Below are 26,739 nucleotides of genomic sequence, written 5' to 3'. Positions count from 1 at the left end.
GTTTACTTCTCCTCCACCGCAGCTGCTGCCCTCAAACGGCCCTCTTCAGAGAAGGGCCTTGTTTTCTGAAGTCCTTGCCCCTGTAGAAAGAAGAGGGAAACCCTCGCTTCACCTTTGCATTCATTTATCACCAAAACAAAAAATCCACAAGACAGTACCTCGGAGGAGTTTTGGGAGTGTTTTCAGGCAGAGAAAGGTTAGAGGTGTGAGTCATGTGCTCTAGGAATTACACAGTGCCCTGTCATGAACTTCTCGAAGGAAAATGTCCAGGTAGAACCAAAGAAACTTGCAAATGACGTACTCATTTTGCCTGGCTGTCATGTGTCTACTATGATACAGGAATATCAGTAGTAAACTCAGTATTTCTAATGTCATTATGAGATTGCTAGTTTTTTGTTTGTTTTTGCTGGTTTTAGTTTTGTTTTTTAATATCTAAACTTCGAGGCCTTCTAGTTTTTATCTAGAAGACAGGTAAAATGTCTAAGACCTGAAGTGTTCTCTCTGGTTAAGCTGGTATAACAGCTAAACATTTATTGAGCCTTCACTGTTTTCGGGTACTCTGCTAGGTACTTTACCATTTAATCTTCACAGCAACCCTAAGAGCTGCATAGCTCTTGCCAGTTTTTAGATGAGAAAGATGAAATAAAAAAAGATTAAATAACTTTCTAAGGTGACTCAGACAATAAGTAGCAGACCTGGAATTCAAGCCTAGGTCTCTCTGACCACAGTGTGTGTTTCTTCCACTGCACCATGTTGTCATTTCCAAGCATTTTTGCCAGTTCCATCATTCTGCATTTATACATTTAGTGTCCTTGATTCCTTGCCACACAAGTATAGACACACACTGTATCTAAGCACTCACATATCTTCTTGCCCACACTTTTTTGTCATCCTCACCACCACTACTACAAATTTTAGTAAATGTTTAATTATGCATCTACTATGCTCCTAAGCTAAATTTTAGAGACGCAAATATTTCCAGACAAAATGGCAGCAGTGCAAAAACACTGCTCTCACCTCTAGGAGTTAATCCAGAGCCAGACCTTCAAGTCACTGTAATACAAAGCGATAGTTGTAAAGGCAAGGAGAAAGACTGGCCCTGCCATCTGTGGCGGGATAGTGGGAGTGGGTTGAGGGGGTAAGGTACGGATGGCAGCTCCAGCGACGTGGATCTGCATGCGCAAAGGCAGGCCGGCCAGAAAACTCAAAGTACGTAGGGAAACTGCAGAGCAGAGCTAGTGGGACATAGGTGCCCCTGAGGAATAATAGGAAAAGAGCCTGTACAGGTAGGCAGAGCCAGATCGGGAAGGATTCCGCATGCCATCAAAGCTTAGATGTGCTCCAGTGCTATGAAAGAATTTCTCCCGTAAATTTATGTCTTCCCACAGATTTTATAACTTTTTTATGGCCCTGCTTTATTTTAAAAACATCGTCTTCTGATTTCAGAGGATTCTTTTTAAATTTTAAAGAAAGTAGGAAAGATGGGGCTCCATGGAAAAACTGCAAGAACCCAGAATAAAATATGAAGTTATTTCCTCAATCTCTGTTTATTCTACTTATGAAGATCTCTTTAATTGCTAAAAAGGCTGGATAAATGAACTGTTTTAGCCATCTTGTGTGTTGAAATTGAAGAGAAGTGCAAACCAAAACTAGGTTTAAATTAAACTATTTGTCTCTGTTTATAAAACAGAAAATGACATAGTTCATTTTAATAAATACAGAAACATAGCTTTGAAATCAGCGTCTACTTTATGCTCCTCCAGTGGACAAAGTCGCCAGACACTGATGGGCCGTGGGCTCATCCACACCTGCGTGTGCTCAGCGCCTGTCATGAGACCTGCAGCCTTCACAAAATCCCAGTGTCAGGGCGCTCGGAGGGGGCGGCAGAATGCGAAGAAACACTGCCTTTCTTTCGTATCAGTGTTACAGCACTCTTTCCTCCTGGCTATTTTTGCTATTATTATTTAGGCATAAAGTTGGGAATAAATAGGTGAAGGACGTTTCGTTTTATTATTTAACTTTCCTAATCTAAAATGTTTACAATAAATACTTAGATAAGGATTAAAATGTATCAATTACCCGGAGGAAGCTTCACAAATATCAGAGTTCAAACAAGGCTTCACATAAAGAATGTGGAGTTTGAGACCAGACAGCACAGGTGCAAATTCTGGCTGTGTTACCTTGGGCTGATTATTTAAACTCACGGAGTCTAGGTTTCCATATCCGTTAGGCGAGATTATTCTGTTCCTCAGGAACATCATAGGGATTAGTGATAACGCTGGAGACAGTGAGGGTGGTAGATAAGAGCATGGGCCCCGCAGCCAGGCTGCCTGGGTTTGAGTCCTGGCTCTGGCACACTTACTAGCTGCGTGACCTTGAACACATTACCTAACTTCTCTGTCCTCAGTTTCCTTATCTGTAAAGAGGAATGACAGAAGTTCGTATCTCGTAGTGGTTACTGGTTAATATTTGTAAAATACTTAGAGCAGTACCTGGTACATAGTGCTATTTAAGTGTTAAATAGTTACTGGCATCATGTAACACTCAATTAAAGGTAGCTGTTATTTATATTCAATCTGTAATTGAGTCCATGCGAAACCTGAAATTTTTGATAGCCATATAAACCCCCCCTTGTGTTGTGTTTTTTCATTACCAGGTCCTTAAAGCCTTATTAATACAAATCTCAGAGGAACAAGGAAAGTTTATCATTTATATTCTAAATTATCTCTGCTTGATGCAATTAAATTTTTTCCCGAGAGACCTTCAGTGTAATTAGTAATGTGTAATGAGCCTCATTAATCTGACCTGTGCATTACAAGTCCCTTGTCTTTGGCCAAAGACCAGTGCTTCCTTTCTGAGTTGACCCATGATCTCTGAGTGGCCCATCATCTTCCATTATTGCTTCTAACAGTCTTCCTGCTCACTAGAAGGCCTTGAGACAGGGTTTCTGTAAATAAAATTGCAGTTTTATGCCCTGGAACCAAAAAAGAGTTGGGGAGCCTGAGGCAGATTTCATTGGTAAAATATTTATTAAAAGTCTTCCATTCGTCATCCTCCTGCCACTAGTATTAGGTAAAATGTAAAACCACTTTGCCTGAGCAAGCCCAGTGAAACTGCGTCTTTTTCCTGCAGGCCCTTAGCCCCAGCAGCACATCAAGCCTGGAGTATGGAAGAGGGCTCACAGGGTTTTGTTTCATTTTGTTTTGGTTTTCCCCCATCTCCCTCCCTACTCCATTTTGGGCTAAGGAAGATAATTTATTTGCTTCTTAGCTCACTGAACTCTCTCATTGGACAAATAGATGTCTCACACTGCTCAGCAAGATCGCATTTCATCTCAGCTGCGGTGATTGTTTTTGTGCCCTCCTGTCAGGTGGGGATGGAGTGACTGATGTTTGGAAGTCACCTATGCGGCTGGCCTTTTCTTGCTGGTGGGCGACAAAGTGTGCATTGACGTCAGTGTTGCCTGATGGCTGTTCAGTTTGTGCAATGGGTCGGCTTCAACTCTTACCACTCGCCTCCTTTCAGTTGTCAGCTTTCATTTCCTCATCATTGTCGTCTTCATTCCTATTATAATAGTTACAAAGAAAGTGTAACTCTTCAGCGAGACTGTATATCTGAATTCTACTTGTAATTTTGGAAACAAATTTAACCCTATAGCCATCTGCTGCTCTGGAGGGGGATTTTTTAAAATTATGAATTAGACATTTTAACACTGCTGGAGTTTAAAAATTGCCTTGGTTGTGTCCATTCCTAGAAATTGTTTATCTTCTCTTAGCTTGAAAGACTGGTTTTCAATGTTTTGTTTGCTTTTTCCCTTTTCTAAAAAATGACTTCAATCATTTACCTAATGACTGCTTCCACTTGGTCTTTCTGTCATTTAAATTAAACTCCAAACATTCAGTGATTATAATCATTTTGCAGCAGTGAGAGCTGTTTGGCACCTCTGTGCCCTCCCCATGGCCTCTGGGCCATCCTCTCCTTCCTGGCATTCAGAGCAGTGGCCTGGGGCCAGCGCATGAGCCCCACTTTGGAGCTTGTCAGAAAGGCAGCATCTCAAGCCCATCCCTGGACCAACTGAATCAGAATCTGCATTTTAGCAGATTCCCGCATGGTTTGTGTGCATGCTGACGTTTGATCTCTGTCACTCCAACAGACACCACAGAATTCTCTACTGTGCTTGGTTCCCATCAGACAGTAAGCGTCAGGATCAGCTTATTCCCTCTGTGCAAGGCCCTGTCGTTCCTAAAACAATGGCCCTTTGCTAATGGTGTTTAGGCACTGATAATTGGTGTGATTTAACGACGGCACTGATAATGATTGGGCTTCGTTATCAGGAAGATACAGGTCAGTCAGTCACTTTCAAAATATAAAACAAAACAATAATAGCAGTTCTAGTACTGTTTTCAAATATATTCATAGTCTGTTACCGGTTAGTTAGATAAGAGGTAATTAGAGGATTCCGCTTTTGAGGCTAAGTTGATTTCCATGAGAGCCAGTCAACAGTAATTTATCTTTTCTGTGGTTAAATACTCTACCCCAGGCTCTCTCTCATAAACATTTTAGGCCACACAGAAACCAGGTATAAGAATATGGCAGTATAAGGAAATCTCAAAATTACTGTTAGAGTAAAACTTTGGAGTACATGGCTTAGCATCAGGGACGGGCGCATGGATCATCTTCACATGAACAGGACAAGATAGTGTGTTTAACGCATCGTGCATTCTTCAAGTAAATACAGAGCCCTAAAGTGAATGTCAGTGGGCATTTCTAACATTTACTGTGTGTACATCTGGATTATTCCCACTCACTGAGTCGGGTGCTGTTAGCATAGCATCCAGTGTTGCAAGGAAGAGAAAGCCCTCACTTGTCCATATCTGCTGGCAGAGGGGTAAATTAGAAAATCTCTCTCTGTGATAGAAAGTTGGATTAAGCTGCTCTGACGCATGGTATTCTTGGAACAGCTGTGATGTACTGAAAAAGGACACTGGGCTTGGAGTTCAAAGGACCTGTACTTGAACACCGGCTAAGCCACTTGGAGCTGTGGATACTCGGGCAAGTCAGTTAACCACTTTGAGCTTCAGTTTCCCGCTTGTAACGTAAGGACCGTTACACCTCACAGGGCCGTCACCATGATTAAGTGAGATAATAAATGCAGAAAAACCAAGTGTGTCATGCTTAGCCCAAAGTAGGCATGACATAAATGTTTTTGGATTTTATTAAACGGTGTTGAAGTACTAGTTGTCATTTTGTTTCTAAAACTTATGATTTTATATTGAACTTTCTTAAAATTGAGAAACTTAAGATTTTTTAAGGAAAATTTGTCTTTTTCCTGCTATGTTCAAGAAATGTTAAAAACCTGCCCTAGCCAGTTTGGCTCAGTGGTTAGAGCATCAGCCGAAGGGTCCCGGGTTCGATTCCAGCCAAGGCCACGTACCTCGGTTGCAGCCCCAGTCGGGGTATGCGCGGGAGGCAGCCAGTCTGTGTGTCTCTTGCACGTTGATGTTTTCGTCTCTCTCCCTCTTTCACTCTCTCTGAAAAGCAATGGAAAAAATATCCTCAGGTGAGAATTTTAAAAAAAAGGAAATGTTGAAAATCATGGTTGATCTAAAAAATTCAAGGTATGTTATGAGGGAGAGGCCAAACAATTACTCTTACCCAAATGACAAATTACAGCAGAAGAAAGAAACTTCCTTGTGTCACCGAAGCCAACCTGACATGGGGCACTCTGTGACCTACAGGTTCTTAACTTTGTGCAGGAACGAATTCAAGGTCAGAGTTGGAGTGAAAGGGGAAGCGAGTTTTATTTAGGTTGAGAGAAAGCATCCAGAACACAGGTTCCTGGAGCCAGGGTCAGGGGGGAGCCTGAAACAAGCTGCCCCTCCCTGCCACGCGCGGTTGCAAGTCTCCCAGGCCCGCTGTGAAAGAAGCCGGTGCCGAGTGGTCTCGGGCAAACTCGCCATGAGGTGTGCGCCGCGGGCAGTCAGTTCTTGGGATTTTGTGTTTTCGAGCGAGGGTCGTTCCTGAACTCTGTGGAGCCAAATTCTGCCTCCACCTTCTGTTGCGGGGGGGTCTTGTTCCTAATATGGTCATTCTTGAAATGTCATGACATTTGTCACCCTCAGTGCCCCATCTGCTTATGGTGTCAGTTTTCATTATAATGATGATATAATGAGCTTAGGGTCGGTTTCTGGTGACTTTTTCCTCCGTCTTGGATTGATCTGGTTTTAGCCGGTTCTTGTTGCTGACTTCTGCCACCACCTCAGTAATTTCCTGCCATAAACTGTTTCCCTTCGACCGTGTTTTCCGGGAGCTTCCCCTAACTTCTTTCTGTCCTCGTTTATATCGTCAGAATTTTTCAGAGTTGCTCAATCATGTTTGAACAAAAATAGTATCAAAAGAATACTAGACTGAACCCTGGGTTGGTGTGAGAAGTATCAGTATGAACTTAAGGTTTTTTAAAAACACATATACATATAGATAGGTACAAAAATAAATATAAGTACATATGTATACGTGAATTAGCGTTCATACATATATTTCCTAACTGTCTGCTGACAGGGCTTAGAAACAGTGACATCCTAGTTGTAATGAGCACATCTAGGTCCTAGTCTTGGTTTCTAAATACAATTCCTCTGTAAAAGGAACCAGGGCCCCTTTGGAGAAGTGGTTGATTTCAAGGCTGGGGCAGGGAAAATATAAGATGAGCCTGGAACATCTTCTGGTGCCAAAAAATAAGGAAATTCTTAAAATGAAATTTTAAGAAGATGGGACATGTTGAAAGGCTACAGGAGCCAACCTGAATTAACTCCTAATGGCCAACTCAAATGGAACTATTTGAGCATCAAAATAAATAACAATATAATAGTATTGAACTAAAACCCAAACAATAAAATAAATACTCATGACAAATATGATATGGCAATATTATAAATAATAAGTAAATGATTTAATAAAAAAAAGGGGAAGAAGGGACAACTCTTCCTTAAAGAATTGTAATTCATAAGTGTAGAAGGAATTGGGGCAGTGAGCTCACCATTAGAACACCATGCTGAGAAGAGCACTTCACCTCTGTGATGTTCTTCCCAAAATTCACAGTCTTAATCTAATCGTGAGAAAACATCAGCCTAGCCCAAACTGGGGGACAGTCTATGAAATACCTGACCTATACTCTTTGTGGTCATGAAAGAGAAGGAAAGACTGAGGAACTGTTACAAATTGGAGAAGACATGACAACAGTGCGTTGTGGAATCCTGAACTGAAAAGGGACATTAGTAAGAGAAACTGGTGAAATCCATGGTTTTGTTAGTAGTATTGAATTGGTGTTACGTTCTTAGTTTTGATAATTGAACCACTATAGTTATATAAAATATTAGCATTAGAGGAAGCTGGGCAAAGGGCATAGGGAATTCTCCTCTATTGTTGCAACTCTTCTGTAAATCTAAAATTATTTTAAAATTAAAAGTTAAATAATGTCAAAGTGAATTCAACATTACATGGCATAAATTTTATGACTGAGAAACAGGAAACAGAATGCCTGAGGGACATAGCAGCCATCATGTTAGGTATTAACTAACAGATCAGTGTGTTGCAGAAGAAATTAAACTAGAAAGATGTTTCCTTTCCAGCAAGGCCAGGCTGGGTCTGGGTCTGGCATAAAGAGGAATAATGCCCAAGAGATTATTTTCATAATGCTTTCTAAAAATCAGATGCAAATGTAGCATCTTTTATTATCCTCTGTCGTGGTTAGGCTCTCTTCTGTGTTTGCACAGAGGTTGATCCATATATGCACTCAGATGTTTAATGAAAGAGTGCAGTGGGTATGGTTGGTAGGATGGCACATCGGTGCATCCTGTTTGAATAAATGGCGATAAGAAACAAATCCTGCATCGCTGTGCCGTTTTCATATCTCATCCCTTTTGCTCATCCTTCATTTTACCATGTGCTTCTAGGCAGAAAGCTGCAGACCGAATGAAGCATGTCATCCAGATTCCTGTGAAGAAATAAAAAGGCTTTTATTTTTAAGTGCCTTTCCATTGCCACGTCTTAAACCTGACTGTTATTAACGTGCTCAAAAATAGCTCCATATCACTGTGCCAGGAGACATACAGGTGGCAGTTAACAGTGAGAGCTTGGTTTCTCTTCCAGTTCCACAAATTCAGTATAACCTCTAGCAAGGTTCTTAACTTTCTACCCTCATTTTCTCCTAAAATAAGGATATCAAATAGGGTTATTAAGAAGAAATCATCGCCTGACCGGGCGTGGCTTAGTGGTTGAGCATCGACCTAGGATCCAGGCGATCGGGGTTTGATTCCCAGTCAGGGCACATGCCCGGGTTGCGGGCTCCATCCCCAGTCAGAGGTGTGCAGGGAGCAGCCGATCAGTGTCTCTCTCATCATCAATGTTTCTCTCTCTCTCTCTCCGTCTTCTTTCCTCTCTAAAATCAATAAAGATATATGTTTTTAAAAAAAGAAATCATCTTCAGAGGACTTCAATAAGTTTCTGACACATTGTACTTCTGAAAGAGATGATGACTATCTATTCGTTCAACAAACCTTTATGGAACAGCTGCTGTCTGCAGAGAGTGTGCTAAGTGCTGGGAGTTCAGACATATCATTTCCCCCTCACTCCTCTCAAGCTGTTTAGTCTGATGGAGAAGGCAGATAAGGAGAACAAGGAGAGGAAGAATTACTGTTCTCCTTTCGAGTAGCTCAAGCATTATATATCATCTACTTATAAGTAGTGGCATAATATACAGTAAGTTGCTCACAGTGATTTTATGAAGTGTGAGTATTGTCCCCATTTTACAAATGATGAAACCAAGGCTTCGAGAACTTAATTTACTTAAGATCACACAGCTAAGTGGAAAACCCAGGATTTGATTCCAAATCTGCCTGACTCCACAGTCTTCCTTAACTTTTATATCAGATCATCGATTACAAATACGATGTGTATAAGTGCTTTGGCAAGGTTACAGAAGACATCTGCATATATGCCATTAATAATGGCCTTCATGCCCTGGCCAGTGTAGCTCAGTGGTTAGAGCATTGGCCCTCCCACCAAAGGGTCACAGGTTCGATTCTCCATCAAGGGCATCTGCCTGGTTTCAGGTTTGCTCCTCACCCCCAGACGGCACCTGCAGGAGGCAGCCAGTCGATGTGGCTCTCACATCGATGTTTCTCTCTCTCTCCTCCCTCCAGCTTCCCTCCCTTACACTCTCTCTGAAAAAGCAATGGAAAAATACCCTCAGGTGAGGCTCAACTAAAATAAATAAGTAATGGCCTTCATGAGCCTGATTGTCTTTTGGTGTTTTATTGTTTCTACAGGCTCAAGTTCCTATTTTCTTTAGTTGCTTTCTGGAAATAGAAGTAAACATCTCCTTGGTGCCTCTCCTTGTAAGTTAACAGGACACTTTCTGTGTCCTAGGCATGTAAAGCCAAGGTTGAGACTGGGAAGCCACAGGCACATGATGCTTTCCTCGCTCTCACCCTTTTTGCCCATGAAGTGTACCAGGAGCAAATTCACAATAAAGAGGTCAGGCTGCCTCCCTGACCAGCCTCCGTCCCAGTCACTCCTTTGAGTTCATTCTGCCAAAGTCCAGGGAAGTTCAGAACAAAGGAGTTCTGCAGTGGCTCATTGAGACGTTAAAACTTTACAATGCTGTTTGGAGTGTATCCTCAACTTACATGTGCTAAAGCCCATCCTGTGATTATGGTTTAAAGTACAGCAATTATCGGACCTATTTCAGGATCTCCAAACACTCATCCAGAGCTTCTTGTGCTTTTCGGTTGAATGAAATTAACATTTTCCTCTTTAAATGTTATTTGAACATGAGTTCTTGACTCATTTGAGAATATAGGTTTTCTAGAAAATTAGAAGCATATCAATATGGACATCTGATGTATGGTGAGTGGCTAGTCATAGAGGTGGAACTGAGAAGATAAGACCTCTCTGAATGATAAGATAGTCATTTTGGGAAACAGTGTAGGACCGAAACGTAGTCCCACTGTGAAGGGGGAAGTTCGCATTGTCTCGTACTCCTGGGTGCCGAGGACAGACCACAGTGCTGCTCCGCCAGGTTTAAACTGCGCCTGAGGCTCACGTATCCTCTTTTCTCTCTGAACCCTTAAGCCCGCTATACTTTTCCTACCCTTCTTGTATATTTTCTCAGGACCTTTTTCTCTGAAAGACAGTGGTTGGTAATGATGCTCCACAGAAGGAGAAGGGAGCTGACAGTTCATATATGTTCTAGGCATTTTACATCCTCAGTCTTGCTTAATCCTCACAGCATCCCGTCTGGGCTGGGGATTATCCCCACATTTATAGATAGAGAAACTACGGTTCAGGGAAGTTAAATTATTTACCTAGAGGACTTGAAGCTAGAAAGTGGCAAAATGGGAGCCCAGCTGTCTTCTCCCTAACGTCCTAGTTTGCACTCTGCTCTGAAGCTGTAGTGTTGGAGATTGTGACTGTTGTCGCTGTTACTACTGCTTGCCACCAGCTTTTACATCAACTAGCTAAGGGAATGCGTCCATGTAAGGTTCAGACTCAAGGTATGAATAGAGTGTGAGTTTACGTTATCATTGGATTCCCGCAACAGCCTGCTAACTGCGTATGTTTATTATTTCAACTTTACAAATGGGGAAACTGAGGCTCACAAAGACTGATCCAAAGTCACACAGCCAGTCATTCTGGCCCTGGAGACTCAATCCAGTCCCCTGGGGGCACAGACCTCTTAAAGCTCACTGTCCAACTAGTGCTGTACACTAGCTGGGTGCAGAGCCAGTTTCTGTCACTAGGGCAGTGTTCTTCAGCCAGGCGTGTGCTGTACAGAAAACAGCGGGGCTATAACTAACGAAATAATAGGAATCTGTTTCTTCCGTAAGAACATGAGACTATGTGAAGGCTGAGCAAAATGCCACAAGCTTGCATTTATACCAAAGCTCACTGAATTCTGCTGTAATTTTCATGCACATTGAAGGCATCTGAGTATAGTATTTCCAGAGAGCAGGCTGTAAATCAAAGCTGTAGATTCAGCATGACTAATAGGAGAAGATCATTAACTGTTTTAAAGTATACTGCCACTGCATTCCATAAATGAGTAAGTACTGGTGATGCATGGCCTGCGGCTGAGCCATGTAGCCGTCACATGTTAATGAGCTATTCAGATAGGTGTCTGCCTAAATCAGGATGTATGGGCCAACACATAGAGAGCTGTTACTTAGGAAACACTGTACTTGGTTGCCTAAAAGGTTATATATTTTGCTACCCTGGGATAATGACTGTAAGAACAGCCAGTCACTCGGTTGTGTTTAGGTAAATATCTTAGAGTTTTACTCATTTGGTTCTTTTTTTATAGACCATACAAGACAAATAACTCTTAATCATGGAGTAATTAAAATTCTGAGATTATCAAATTCAATTTGGTTGTCCACACCAGTGGATTTTCTTTCAGCCTTAAAAATACATTATTAAAGTGTTTTCCAATCTCTTACTCTCTTTGAGAAGAAAACTTGATTCCTTTATACATTCATTCAAGAAATATTTTTTGAATGCTTAATATTCGCTAGTCATTATGCTGAGTGCTAGGGGAACCTCACAAGGTAGATGGCGTCCCTTTCCTCACAAAGTAAATAGTAGTGATATTGTTAATGTAGCATATTATAAAATCTGTTACAGAGAAATTCAGTATAGTTTGAGACCATAGATGAAAGTAACATTTATTTCTATTCCAATAGATTTCGGTTTTGGAAACTTCTTTAAAAGTGGTGAACTGCTGGCAACTTGGTGTGGCAGCCCGCCTTACGCGGCCCCGGAAGTCTTTGAAGGGCAGCAGTATGAAGGACCGCAGCTGGACATTTGGGTATTGCTTTGCTTTGCTGGGTTAAGTGCTTCTGTAGTGATAGTACTTGGTACTCTGGCCCGTCTTTGAAGCTCTTGGTTTCTAAGACATAGGCAGTAAGTAGTTCATACTTTCCTGTCCGCTGAACTCTAATAAGTTGAGCATCTTGAATTGGATTCTAGGAAAGAATTTTTAAGGACAGATGTTATCATTCTAACAGGAGCAATAATTTAAAGTTAAGTAGTAATCAAAATGATTAAATTCAGATATTTTGGTATTTATTATAGGATACTTTATTGTAATAATTAGGGTTTCAGATTTTTTTTTCAAATTCAAGAAAATAGTAAATTCAAACAGGAATTTTTTAGTCCATAGGGTTTTAAAAGCCCTGGGGATATTTGGGAAAACAAAGAATGTTTGAAGTTCTTGGTAGAAAAATGACCCTGTGGTTTTCTTCCCCTAGAGCATGGGAGTTGTTCTTTATGTTCTTGTCTGTGGAGCTCTGCCTTTTGATGGACCAACTCTTCCTATTTTGAGGCAAAGGGTTTTGGAAGGAAGATTCCGGATTCCATATTTCATGTCAGAAGGTAACAACCTGTTCATCTTACTAATTGGGCATTACAGAATTTGTGCTCCAAATGAACCGCCTAGGCAAAGCCACCCTTAGAGTTTGGGTGCTAAATAAAGTGACTGAGTTACTTTAAAAGCTGTGGAAATAAGCAGCCCCTCCATGTAGGTGAGAGAAGTTCCAGCCTTCCTGCTAAAAACAGAAAGTTCCCCAGATTAAGAGCAGCAAGTCTTCCCACTTACTCTTGGTCTATAAATGTCCCAGGTTTATTTTAGACTGAGAGAGGCTCTTTGTAGATACAGATTCACAACCATTTTACTCTAAGTTTGAAATGGATTTTCTCATATCTTTTGGCAGGAAGTTGAAAAATTAAAATTTTGAAATTAAATTTGAAAACCAACTGGCGAAACTATTGAATTAAGATGAAATGCCATAATCCCAACTAGTCTTGTATTGGGTTGTGACATAGGCAGCAGTTAAGTTTACTCCTTAGATTCGTTTTGGGTTATCACCCGTAACTCTTTTGTTCCTCGTAACAGTAGAAACAATGCTCCGATAGTCAGGAGTGTAGACTTTGGAGCCAGACTGCCTGGTTTCAGTCCTGAGTTCACCACTTACTGAAGGTCCATCCTTGGCAAGTTATATCTCCTCTCTGTGCTTCAATTTCCTCAATCTATAAAATGGAAATAACCATAGTTCCTAATAGAGCTGTTGTGAGGATTAATTAAATTAATCTGTATAAAGCACTTAGCATGGTGCCTGGCACATAGCAAGTGATCTAAGGTTAGTTTATGTGGGGTGGTAAAGAGCATGATGTCAACTCAGAAAATAAGCTAGTGCCCAGACTTGCAGCAGGGTAGTTTTCTTAGTGTAATCAGAAGTAAATAATGTTTCACGTACATTTTTCTCCGCTGCACTGATAGAGAAAGCAGCAGTCCACTGGCAAGCTCTTGCCTCACAAAGCCTTAGCGTATCAGCCTTAGACATGACTGAGGATCATTTATTATTTGCTTATTCTAGGAAGAAGGCTTGTTTTTTCCTTTAGTGTAAATCTAAGTCTGTGTCTAGGTATTTGCAATCACAAATTCAGTAGAAAGGTTCATTTAGCACAGAATTGGATAGACCTGGAGCCTCCTGTTCTTAAGTATTCGTTCACGGTGATGGTTAATTCAGTGTGTCAGCATTCATCCTGAGGACTTGACAAATATAAATAACCATCATGTATGCATTTATTCATTTGACCTTCTGCTTTCCAGTGGGCACTGTGGAGGACACGAAGATTACTGCCATTGTCCAGAGTCACATGAATCACGCAAACACCCTGAAGTGCAAGGCGATTGACATGACTTTTGTTGCATTGTGTTTTCCATAGATTGTGAGCACCTTATTCGAAGGATGCTGGTCCTAGACCCGTCCAGACGACTAACCATAGCTCAAATCAAGGAGCATAAGTGGATGCTCGTAGAAGTTCCTGTACAGAGACCTGCTCTCTATCCACAAGGGCAAGAAAATGAGCCATCCATTGGGGAGTATAACGAACAGGTTCTGCGACTGATGCACAGCCTTGGAATAGACCAGCAGAAAACCATTGAGGTAAAGTGATCAGAGATTTGACCGAAGATATTTTAGGATTCTGTTGTACTCGGTAACTTGAAATTTCATGCTCATACCTGTCATCCTGGTCTTTTAGCATGGCCAGCACCTAGGCATACTGTTCAGTTTTCCCTGAAGACTGCATCAGACTCTTCTGTTGTCATTGCTTTACTCAATGTATAAATTCCTGCCTTTGCCCCATCTGCCAAAAGAGGAAGGCTTTATATAGAACTGAGAAAAGACAAACAAAAGCCTAACGGTTACAAAGAACAAATTTCTTCTAAGATGAACCATAAAGTTTCACAAAGGTAGTAAACTAATTTATATGGAACAGATGTGCAGCTATGGAACAAGGCCGAGGGCTGAGCAGAAAATAAGAATGGTGGGCATTCGGTTTAGGAAAGCCAACTGGATTTAGCTTGTGACCTGGAGAAACTGAGAAGACAAAAACAGCTCGATTCCTAATATGGAAATATTACGGGCCATAGAACTGAGATCTTGAACCTGGAAAATTTCTCATCACTTTTCTTTCTTTAATAGCATATTCATAAGATATACATATTCTTAATACCTCCACAACAGTAAACACACAACAGTACTTTTAAGGAGGGACCATAACAAGAAAGAATATTAAATGCTTCCTTGTAAATACTGAGCGCTCCAAACCGTGCTGCTTTTCCCTTCCTTATAGCCCTGAGTGAAACCAGGCAGGCTTTCCTGCTTTGCTCATCATGCGCTCGATGTTCTTCTGTGCTTGCCCGTGAAGTAGATGCAGAATGGCAGCTGCGAGCACAGTCCGCTGGCCTGGGGTTTTTGCTGAGTGCTCTGCCTCTTAGGTGCTCCACACAGTGCCCGTGCAGACTGTCAGGTGGAATTAGAAGCCAAATGAGCAGTTGTTTCTGTTTCATTAGTACCCTGGGAAATCTGGCAGACAAGGGATGTGAAAAATTGGGAGGCAACTTTATTTTCAAGGTTTCAGGAGGGCGGGACTGCAAAAACAAGAGGAAAAAATTACCTAAGAACAGAGACATAGTGTCTCTCAATCTAGCATCCAAATATCATTCTCCAGCCCAAAATAATCACCAGGAAGTTCCCCAAAGACTTTAATCAATCACTTCAGAGTTTGCAGTGGTCTGGGCTTGTGTTGAAACTATGGAATTAGAGCCTCTGGGCTCAGGTTGCTAACCGACCTTACGCCATAGTTACAGCTATGAGATGGGCCCATATGACAGCACTGGGGAATGTCTGCATGAGGCAATGATGGCATTTTTCTCTGAATGCCAAAAAATAAATGGATCCTGTTAATGTCAAAGGGGCTGTCAAGTCATTTAAAGGTATCACCCTTTATATAATTAACACTAGGAACTTGAAATGATCTGTCTTTCATTCTAAACTCTGGAACAGCTTTTATTTTGAGGCATACTTTGTTAACTGTTTTTAAGAAAGAACACATGATTTCTTCCATCTTTTTTTAGAAATGTATAGATCATTGGATTGGTTTTTATGGTTCTTGGCCTTCAGCACTTGTTTTCTCTTTCAGTCTTTACAGAACAAGAGCTACAATCACTTCGCTGCCATTTATTACTTGTTGGTGGAGCGCCTGAAATCACATAGGAGCAGTTTTCCTGTGGAGCAGAGGCTAGATGCCCGCCAGCGGCGGCCCAGCACCATCGCTGAACAAACAGTTGCCAAGGTAACACCCCATTAGCCAGTAGTCTTATCTGTGCATGTGCCTATTCACATGGTTGACACATTTTTCATCTTGTATTACAAAGGGTTAGGATTTCTCTCCTCTGTGCTCTGTTTTTCCTTAAAGTTTCTGCCTGTCATTCACTAGGTTCTCAAATGTTTTAGCACCTTCCTATTTTTTTTTTTCAATTACAGTTGATACACCATATTATATTAGTTTCAGATGTACAACCCATGACTAGACATTTATATATAACTTACAGAGTGACCACCCCAATAAATCTTGTACCCACCTGACACCATACATAGTCATTACAATATTATTGACTAGATCTCTGTGCTGTACTTTACATCCCCATGACTGTTCTGTAACTACCAATTTGTACTTCTTAATCCCTTCACCTTTTTCACCCAGCCTCCCAACCCCCCTTCCATCTGGCAACCCTCAAAATGTTCTCTGTATCTATGAGTCTGTTTCTGGTCTGCTTGTTTGTTTGTTTTGTTTTTTAGATTCCACATATAAGTGAAATCATCTGCCATTTGTCTTTCTCTGTCTCACGTCTTTCACTCGGCACAATACCCTCTAGGTTCATCCATGTTGTTGCAGATGGCAAGATTTTATTCTTTTTGTTGTTTTAATTTTTCAATTGCAGTTTATATTCAATATTATTTTGTATTAGTTTCAGGTGTACAGCATAGTGGACAGACAATCATATACTTTACAAAGTGCTCTCCCCCAATATTTTCAGTACCCACCTGGCACCATAACGTAGTTGTTGCAATATTATTGACTATATTCCCTATATTGTACTTTACATCCCGTGACTATGTTATGACTACCAATTTATACTTCTTTTTCTTTTTTAAGGTTTTTATTGAATTTTAGAGAGAGAGGAAGGGAGAGAGAGAGAATCATCAATGTGAGAATGAAACGCCGATTGGCTGCCTCCTACATGCCCCCTACCAGAGATCAGGCCCACAACCCCAGCACATCCCCTGAACAGGAATCAGACTGCAACCTTTCAGTGCACGGGAGGGTGCCGTACACTGGCCAGCCTAGCCACTCCGGCCAGGGCGCCAGGTGTACTTCTTAACCCCTTCATCTTTTTCACCCAATCTCCGTTCCCTCTGTGAACCATTAGTCTGTTCTCTGTATCTAAGAGTCTGTTTCAATTTTGTTTGTTTATTTTGTTCTTTATATTTCACATATAAGTGAAATTATATGGTATTTGTCTCTCTGACTTATTTCAGTTAGCATAATACTCTAGTTCCATCCATGCTGTCACAGATGGTAAGATTTTATTCTTTTTTATGGCTGAGTAGTAGTCCATTATGTATGTGTAGCACCACTTTTTTAGCCATTCATTTACTGATGGGCACTTGGGGTGCTTCCATACCTTGGCTGTTGTAAATAATGCTGCAGTGAACTTAGCGGTGCATATATTCTTTTGAATTTGTGTTTTGGTTTCTTCGGATGTATACCCAGAAGCGGAATCGCTGGGTTATAAGGCAGCTCTATTTTTTATTTTTTTGAGAAACTTCCATACTGTTTTCCATACTGGCTACACCAGTCTGCATTCCCACCAACAGCACACAAGGGCTCCCTTTTCTCCACATCCTTACCAACACTTGTCATTTATTGATTTATTGATGATAGCCATTCTGACGGGTGTAAGGTGATACCGCATTGTGGTTTTAATTTGCATTTCTCTGATATTAGTGATGTTGAGCATCTCTTCATATGTCTTTTGGCCATGTATGTGTCCTCTTTGGAGCAGTGTCTGTTCAGGACCTCTGCCCATTTTTTTAATTGTATTCATTGGGAGTTTTTTGTGTTGAGTTGAGTGAGTTTTTCATAAATTTTGAATAGTAACCCCTTATCAGATGTATCATTGGCCAATGATACATCCTCTCCCGTTCAGTGAGTGAGTTGTCTTTTCATTTTGTTGATGGTTTCCTTTGCTGTGCAAAAACTTTTTAGTTTGATGTAGTCCCATTTGTTTATTTTTGTGTGTGTTTCCCTTACCTGAGGAGCTATATCAGAAAAAAATTATTGCTAAGAGAGATGTCAGATTTTACTGCCTGGGTTTTCTTTTAGGAGTGTTATGGTTTTGAATCTTGCATTTACATCTTTATTTTTAGCTTATTCTTGTATGTGGTGTAAGAAGCTATTCTAGTTCCATATTTTTGCATCTGTTCAATTTTCCCAACACCATTTATTGAAAAGACTGTCTTTACCCCCTTGTATGTTCTTGCCTCCTTTGTCATATATTAATTGACCATATAGGTATAGATTTCTTTCTGGGTGCTCTATTCTGTCCCAGTGATCTGTATGTCTATTATTAATCCACTACTTATGCTGTTTTGATTACTATTGCCTTTTAATATAGTTTCATATCAGATAGCATGATAACTTCAACTTTGTTCTTCTTTCTCAAGATTGCTGTGGCTATTCAGGGTCTTTTGTGGTTCCATATAAATTTTTGGATTATTTGTTTCAGTTCTGTGAAAAATGCCATTGGTATTTTGATAGGAATTGCACTGAATCTATAGATTGCTTTGGGTAATAGAGACATTTTAATGATTCAGATTCTTCCTGTCCATGAACACGGTATATGCTTCCATTTATTTGTATCTTCACCTTCTTTCTTCAGTGTCTTATAATTTTCCAAGTACAGGCCTTTTACCTCCTTGGATAAATTTATTACTAGGTTGTTGGGATTTTTTTGATGCAACTGTAAATTGGATTGTTTTCTTAGTTTCCCTTCCTGATAGTTCATTATTGGTGTATAAAAATGCAACTGACTTCTGAATATTTATTTTGTATCCTGCTACTTCATTGAATTCATGTATCAGTTCTAGTAGTTTTTTTGGTAGAATCTTAAGAGTTCTTCTCTATATACAATGTCATGTTATCTACAAATAATGATAGTTTTACTTCTTACTTTACAATTTGAATGCCTTTTATTTATTCTTCTTGTCTGATTACTGTGGCTCGGACTTCCAGTACTATTTTGAATAGGAGTGGTGAAAACGATGACATCCCTGTCTTGTTCCTGAAACACTGTTAGTTTTTCCCATTGAGTATGATGTTAGCTGTGCGTTTGTCTTATATGACCTTTATTATGCTGAGGTATGTTTCCTCTATTTCCACTTTGCTGAGAGTTTTTATCATAAATGGATACTAGATTTTGTCAGATGCTTTTTCTGCATCTATTTATATGATCATATGATTTTTATTCTTCATTTTATTTGTGTGGTATGTCACGTTAATTGACTTGCAGATAATGTACCAACCTTGCATCCCAGAAATACATCCCACTGGATCATGGTTTATGATCTTTTTAATGTATTGCTGAATTTGGTTTGCTGATATTTTGTTGAGGATTTTTACATCTGTGTTCATCAGCGATATTGGCCTCTAATTTTCTTTCTTTGTAGTGTTTTTATCTGATTTTGGATAATGCTAGCCCTGTAAAATGAGCTTGGGAGTCTTCCCTTCTCTTGAATTTTTTGGAATAGTTTGAAAAGGATAGGTGTTAGTTCTTTCAGTGTTTGGTACAATTCATCTGTGAAGCCATCCAGTCCAGGACTTTTGTTTGTTGGGACTTTTTCATTACTACTTCTGTTTTGTTGGTTGTAAATGGTTTGTTTAGATTTTCTGTTTCTTCTTGATTCGGTTTTGGAAGATTGTATGTTTCTAGGAATTTTTCTATTTCTTCCAGATTATCCATTTTGTTGGCATCTAGTTGTTCCTAATATTTTCTTATAATCTTTTATATTTCTGTGGTATCAGTTGTTACTTCTCTTTCATTTCTGATTTTATTTATTTGGGTCTTCTCTTTTTTTTCCTTGATGAGTCTGGTTAAAGGTCTGTCAATCTTGTTTATCTTTTCATAGAACTAGTTCTTAGTTTCATTGATCTTTTCTGGGGGTTTTTAGGCTCTATTTTGTTTATATCTGCTCTGATCTTTGTTTGTTGTTCTTTTTTTAGCTCCTTTAGATGTAAATTTAGGATGTTTATTTGAGATTTTTCTTGTTTCTTAAGGTAGGCCTATATTGCTATGAATTTTCCTGTTAGGAGTGCTTTTGCTGTGTCCCATAGATTCTGGGTTGCCATGTTTCTATTTTCATTTTTCTTGAGGTATCTTTTGATTTTTTCCCTTGATTTCATTGTTAACAAATTCATTGTTTAGTAACATGTTATTTAGCCTCCATGTCTTTGTGTGTTTTTAAGTTTTCTTCTTGTGATTGATTTTAAGTTTCATAGCATTATGTTCAGAGAAGATGCTTGATATGATTTCAGTCTTTTTTAGTTTATTGAGACTTGTTTTGTGTCCTAACATTTGGTCTGTCCTGGAAAATGTTCCATGTGCACTTGAAAAGAGTGTATATTCTGCTGCTTTGGGGTAAAATGCTCAGAAAATATCCATTAAATCCATATGATCTAGTATGTCACTTAAGGCCACTGTTTTCCTGTTGATTTTCCATGTGGAAGATCTATCCATTGATGTCAGTGGGGTGTTAAAATCCCCTGCTGTGACTGTATTGTTGTCGGTCTCTCCCTTTATGTCCATCAAGATTTGCTCTGTATATTTAGGTGCTCATATGTTTGGTACATAAATGTTTACAAGGGTTATATCCTCTTGTTGGATTTATCCCCTTATCATTATGTAATGTCCTTCTTTATCTCTTATTATAGCCTTTGTTTTAAAGTCTATTTTGTCTCATATAAGTATTGCTACCTCAGCTATTGTTTCCATCTGCATGAAATGTCATTTTTCATCCCTTTACTTTCAGTCTGTCTGTGTCTTTCAATCTGAAGTGAGTCCCTTGTACATAGGATATATATGGCTCTTGTTTTCTCCATTCAGCTACCATATTTTTTTGGGGGGGGCAGTTAATATATTTTTATTGATTTCAGAGAGAAGGAAGAGAGAGATAGAAACATCAATAATGAGAGAGTCATGATTGGCTGCCTCCTGCATGCCCCCTGCTGGGGATTGAATCTGCAACCCAGGCCATGTACCTTAACTGGGAATCAAACCTCGATCTCCTGGATCACAGGTCAATGCTCAACTGCTGAGCTACACCAGCCAGGCTACCTTTTTTTTTTTTATCGGAGCATTTAAGCCGTTTACATTTAAAGTGATTATTGATGGGTATGTATTGATTATCCATTTTATTTATAATTATGTCCCCTTTTTCTTCGTCTTGAAGAAGTCACCTTAACATTTCTTTCAATACTGGTTTGGTGGTAATGAAGTCCTTTAGCTTTTTCTTGTCTGGGAAGCTCTTTATTTCTCCTTCAGTTTCAAATGATAGTCTTGCTGGGTAGAGTAGTCTTGGTTGTAGGTCCTTGCTTTGCATCACTTTAAATATTTCGTGCCAATTCCCTGTAGCCTGAAATGTTTCTGTTGAAAAATCAGCTGACAGTCTTATGGGAGCCCTCTTGGAGGTAACTAACTGTCTTTCTCTTATGGCTTTTAAGATTCTCTCTTTGTCTTTAACCTTTGGCATTTTAATTATGATGTGTCTTGTGAGCCTATTTGGGTTTATCTTGTTTGAGACTCTTTGTGCTTCCTGTACTCGTGTGTCTTTTCATTTTTCTTTCACCAGGTTTGGGGAATTTTCAATCATTATTTCTTCAAATAGGTTCTCAATCTCTTGCTCTCTCTCTTCTCCTTTGGTACCCCTATGATACGCATGTTGTTTTGCTTCATGTTGTCCCAGATTTCCCTGAATCTATACTCATTTTTTTAATTCTTTTTTCTTTTTATTGCTCTGATTGGGTGTTTTCTGCCACCTTATTATTCAAATCACTGATTCAATCCTCTGCTTCATCTAACCTGCTATTGATTTCTTTTAGTGTATTCTTCATTCAGATACTGTATTTTTCATTTCTGACTGGTTCTTTTTTATATTTTCTGTCCTTTTTAATACTTAATATCTCTTGGTTTAAGTTTTCACTTATTTCATCCTTTTTCCCTAAGTTCTTGGAGCATCCTTATAACCATTGTTTTGAACTCTGTATCTGGTAAATTGCTCGCCTTCATTTCATTTAGTTCTTTTTCTGGGGATTTCTTCTTTCACTGGGGGCATGTTTCTTTGTCTCTGCATTTGTGCTGCTTCTCTGTATTTGTTTCTGGGTATTAGGTAGATCTCCCAGTCTTAGTCGAGTGACCTTATATTGTAGGTGTCCTGTGTGGATCAATGGCGCAGCCTCCCTGATTACTTCAGTTAGGTTCTCCAGGAATGTTCCTTGTGTAGGTTATGTGAGCCCTCCTGTTGTAGTTTAGTTTTGATTACTGTTGGCCCATTCATGGGTGGCTTGGCTGACTATGAGGGTTCACCTCAACCGCAGTGTACAAACTGCTTTGTGCTGGCTTACCCCATGAAGTGTAACTAACCCCAGCGGGGTCTGGTGCACTCCGTTTGGGTGTGCCATTTGTAGAACTAATTGGGTCATGCTCTGATGTGGTCTGAAGCTCACCACTAGGTATGTTGGTTCTGAGGTCTCTTGGAAGAGGCTCTGGTGCAGGTCAGTGTCACACACTGCCTGTGGCCGGTCCTGGGCTACCTGTTTGTAGCTACAAAGCAATCCACAGTTTGTGGCTGCCTCTGCTGAGCCTGTGTGCACACACCTTCTTATTTTTATGGATTTACTTTATTTAAAAAATTTCTTTAAGAGATTTTTCATTGTTTTATTATTCGCTTATGTTGAGAATTAATGTAACTAGCTAGCTATGCAATTTCATGTAATAAGTTTTTATTGCAGCTTTACCCTGTGCAGGCCTCTATTAATAGGCACTATAGAGGTTAGGATATATAAAACACAGTCATTGCCCTCAGGGACATTACAGTATTGAGGCAACATAAGACATAAATAACCATGATTCAAAATAGAGAAAGATAAATGCTGTGGAAGAACTGAGGTCAGAGGGGAAAGAGAGATCTGAATGAGAAAGACTTCACGAGAGAGATGGCATTTAAACAGATCTTCACAAATGTGTAGGGCTTTGTTAGGGAGAGGCAGTAGTTAAGGACATTATGTGCAGGCAGAAGAAGCAGCACGACAAGAAGGAATCAGGAAAGCTTGTTCAGATTAATCTGTTTAAATGAAAATACATGGAAATAAAAAGTTGGAGTGGTAAATTAAAGCCATACCAAGAAAGCCTTTGACTGCCAATGTAAAGAGTTTACTTATAGTTCAGAAAATACTGAGGTGCTAAGTAGAAAAGTAATATAGTTATTTTCATGCTTTAAGCTAATTAATCTGGTAACAGTGGGAAGGATGGTTTGGATAGGGAAGAGAAGAAATTTAGAGAGAGCAGTTAGGAGATTATAATAGTAGTTGAGATGAGAAACACCGAAGGCTTGAACAATATGGTCCCAGTGGAAATAGGAAGGGACAAGTGTAAGGACCATTTAGAGTAGACTCTGAACTTAGCAATGGTTTGAAGAAGCAGCCCAGCGTGGTTGTTAAAAGCAGGGACTTTACCCAATTTATTAAAAATTCAGGAGCAAATTTCAGACTCTGCCATTTCCCGCTATGTGACCTTAAAAAGTTGCTTGTCATTCTATGCCTCAGTTTCCCAAGCTGTAAAATGGATATAATTATAGGATTTTATGATGTTTAAATTAGTTAATAATTGTGTAGCACTTAACAACAGTGCTGTGTAGCACTAGGTAAGTGTTTGTTATATAAAGTAATATATAAAGTATATATATAAAGTAATGAGGAAGAGGGGGACAGCGATGCATTAGAGAAGACTCCATTCTTGAGTCAGAAGCTGAGAGAATAATTAGTAGGCATTGACTCAGGTACTTCAGAGGAAGATTGGATCTGGATCCCAGGAGAAAGGCTGGGACTAAAGAGAGTTGAGGAATCATCTGTGTAGAGGTAGAGAAGAGAAGTGGTTCATAGCATACCATCTTTTAGGATTTCCATATACTTCTGTGAGTACTTACTTTGTTCAAAGTGCAAAGAAGAGCCCAAGGATATTTCTTGTGTAGTAGCTTTACAAAATTTATAGGATTATAATAGCATTTTGTATTGGCTTCTAAAGAACATATGGGAAAAATAACCAAGGAAATTAAGACTTTCTTGATTTTAAGAGGCAAATGGTATACTTTGTTATACATACTTTAATATATAAAATAATGCGAATATTGATACTAATGTGAGTAAAAGACTGTGTCGATAAAGTTCCAGATATTTGCGTGAGAGTATCTCTGAGCACTTGGAATCCTCCAAAGTCGAATGGTATTTCTTTAAAGGTGGAGAGGAGGGGTAACATGAGAGCTCCTAAGCTGGAGTACTAATAGTGAGATACAGTGGTACATCTTCCCTCTAGAAAACAAAGAGGAAGCAGAAGAGCCCCACTGCTGGAGCTCTTCTGTAGTGCTGAGCGTGCCATTTAAATATTTATAACTTACCTACATCCCAAAAGACTTTGTTAGTTCCCTCAGTGGTTGCAAGAATCTTAAAAAGCAGACCCCAAAACCTACCATGAAGTGACTGTCACAATTTAAAATATTATTCCTCTATCTTTACCGAATTCATGGTAAGTTGGTGTCGGAGTCCAGGGTAGATGAGAGAGTTGTCAAGGACACTGTGTTACCATTGGTCTGGCACAGGTGGCCCTGCCCTGTAAAAAGTCACAGCTAATCAGAGGCAAGGGCTGGACAGCGCAGCACATCCTAGTAGCCATGTTGGTGTCTCACTTTGGCAGGGCCCCCTCAGGTAATGCTTTCACCTAGTAACGGCCACTTTCATGCAGGGCAGTGTAATAACCTTGAGAAACGGAAATCACATTGAGCTTTATCCTTTGATGAAAAAACTAATGATGAGGGTGAGAAGAATGTACCAAAAGTACTTCGTTACGAAATTTAACTTTACATCGTGATATGGTGGCTAAAAATATTAAATTACTAATGCTCGAAAGAAGAAAAAAGTGGTTTAGCCTCAAAAGGGGCCGAGGATGGAAGCCTACGGAATGATGATACAAGGAAAGCCTTTTGCCCGGCCGGCGTGGCTCAGCGGCTGAGCGTCGACCTAGGATCCAGGCCATTGGGGTTCGATTCCCGGTCAGGGCACATCCCCGGGTCGCGGGCTCGATCCCCAGTCAGGAGCATGCAGGAGGCAGCCGATCAATGATTCTCTCATCATTGATGTTTCTATCTCTCTCTCCCTCTCCCTTCCTCTCTCTGAAATCAATAAAGATATTTTTTTTAAAAAGAAAGAAAAGCTTTTTTTTAAAATCATGCTCAGAATAGTATACAGTGTATTTTTTTCTGTTTTAACTATCCATATAATAATCCAACACTTTGCTATTGCTATTTTATTCTTTATCTCATGCAGTATATCCAATGATGTAGGAATATCCCAAATATAAAATATATTTTAATATATTCAAAGTATATTCAAATACCAAGGACATTACTAACATAGCTCCCCACCATTGAAAACTATCAACCTGAAATTCTAACTGGGAACCTTAGATAGTGTCTGAAAACAAAACTCTATTCACTTTGCAGTCTAATTCCTTGTTAAATTCTTGTGATCATTTTAAGACTTTAGAAAGAAAAAGAAAGGAGTTAGCATTAGTGAGTGAAGGATTTTACATGTTACCTTTTACACTAACTTCACTAAAATAGATATCATGCCCTTTTTTATAGGTGATGAAAATAAGATTCAGAGGGGTTAAGTAACCTAGTGAAGTTCGCACAATTAGTAAGTGATGGAGTCAGGAATTAATCTCAGGTCTTGGGAGAGGAGAAGCTAGCATTATACTATTTGTTCCTTTTTGTTTGTTTGAATTTAAAATTCACTATCCTATACCCACTGAAGTGATTATGGCAGAAAAAATACAGACCATTCCTCTGCCTTTTAGAAACTAGTTTGATGTTTGTTCCCTCAGATGTTTACAATGTCTGTTATGTTCAAAAGGCATCTAATGAATTATTCTGCTGGTTTTAAAGAGATGGGAAGGAAAGGATTATCCAAGTTTCATCTTTAAAATCATTCCCTGCCCACTGTCAGAAAGGAAGATTTTTTTTTTAAATGATTTTTTAAAGGAAGAGTTTGTGATGCTTGTTTACTTAGAGTTCTTAACAAAGGAGACAGGAAAAATGGACTTAGCACGTCAGGAGCCTTCTTCAGTAGGCTAACTTCAGGAACTGAATTGCTCGGCAATAGCATCTCTTTCCACTGGGCCAGCAAGCTGTTCGGGCTGTGTGTCTCCTTGAAAGAAAGACATTCCTATCACCTCCAAGTATCTGCTGCTGCTTTTTTCTCCTTCACACATACCCTTGCCAAGAATTATATTCCATCTTAAACACACACACACCGCCCGCACACAAAAACAGACAGATAAAGAGCACTTACTGCAGTGTCCTTTGTATATAGTTAGTTGTGGGTGTGTATCTATCCCTGGTTCAATTTTGAGCTCCTAGAGGCAGGGACTTTTCTTTCTCTTTCCAGGATAATATACCTAAAATTATAGACAATATATGTTTGTTGAATTGAAAAGAAAAGAGCATTCTTAGATTCCTTACGAAGACTAGCTTTCTTGTCATCTCTGTGACAGTTATGTGCCTCGTCATGGAACAGGAATGAAATTCTGTGCAACCCGTCAGAATGATGGATTGCTCAGACGGCTTCAAATCAGTACCTTTCCTGGAGTTTCCAACAAATAACAGTTTATTCTTTAATTGTATCAGGAAGAATGATTTTATTCCAAGAAGTTTGTGTGTTTATATAGAAAGTATTAATGTTCCTAAACTGTCTGTTCTTGCCGTATTTACAGGCACAAACCGTGGGTTTCCCGGTGACCACGCCTTCGCCGAACGTGCGGCTGATGCGATCCGCGCTCGTCCCGCAGGCGCCGGCCGGGGAGGCCTTTTCCTTCGCGGCGCCCGGCTGCCCGGCGGAGGCGGCCTTCATGGAGGAGGAGTGTGTGGACACGCCCAAGGTACGGCCTGCGGGGCGGCCGGAGGGTTCAGGTGGCTCCGCAGGTGCTGGACTGGGACTCTGTTGAACTCTGTC

At 39.9% G+C, this 26,739-nt stretch overlaps 1 protein-coding gene across 1 annotated transcript in view; it reads left to right on the top strand.

The window, feature by feature from the left end:
• SIK2 (salt inducible kinase 2) overlaps positions 1-26,739 on the top strand; it is a 113,243-nt gene that overhangs the window by 68,251 nt on the left and 18,253 nt on the right. Inside the window, exons 5-9 of the mRNA XM_081155101.1 lie at positions 11,736-11,860; positions 12,303-12,426; positions 13,780-14,000; positions 15,541-15,693; positions 26,501-26,665. Coding sequence (XP_081011227.1) covers positions 11,736-11,860; positions 12,303-12,426; positions 13,780-14,000; positions 15,541-15,693; positions 26,501-26,665 — 788 coding nt within the window. The remainder of the gene's footprint in view (positions 1-11,735; positions 11,861-12,302; positions 12,427-13,779; positions 14,001-15,540; positions 15,694-26,500; positions 26,666-26,739) is intronic.

The sequence above is a fragment of the Miniopterus schreibersii genome (genome assembly GCF_964146895.1).
Source record: "Miniopterus schreibersii genome assembly, chromosome: 12".
In the NCBI taxonomy this organism is placed as follows: domain Eukaryota; kingdom Metazoa; phylum Chordata; class Mammalia; order Chiroptera; family Miniopteridae; genus Miniopterus; species Miniopterus schreibersii.
Note: the sequence above shows the minus strand (reverse complement) of the source record. Positions and strands in the feature narration are given on the sequence as shown.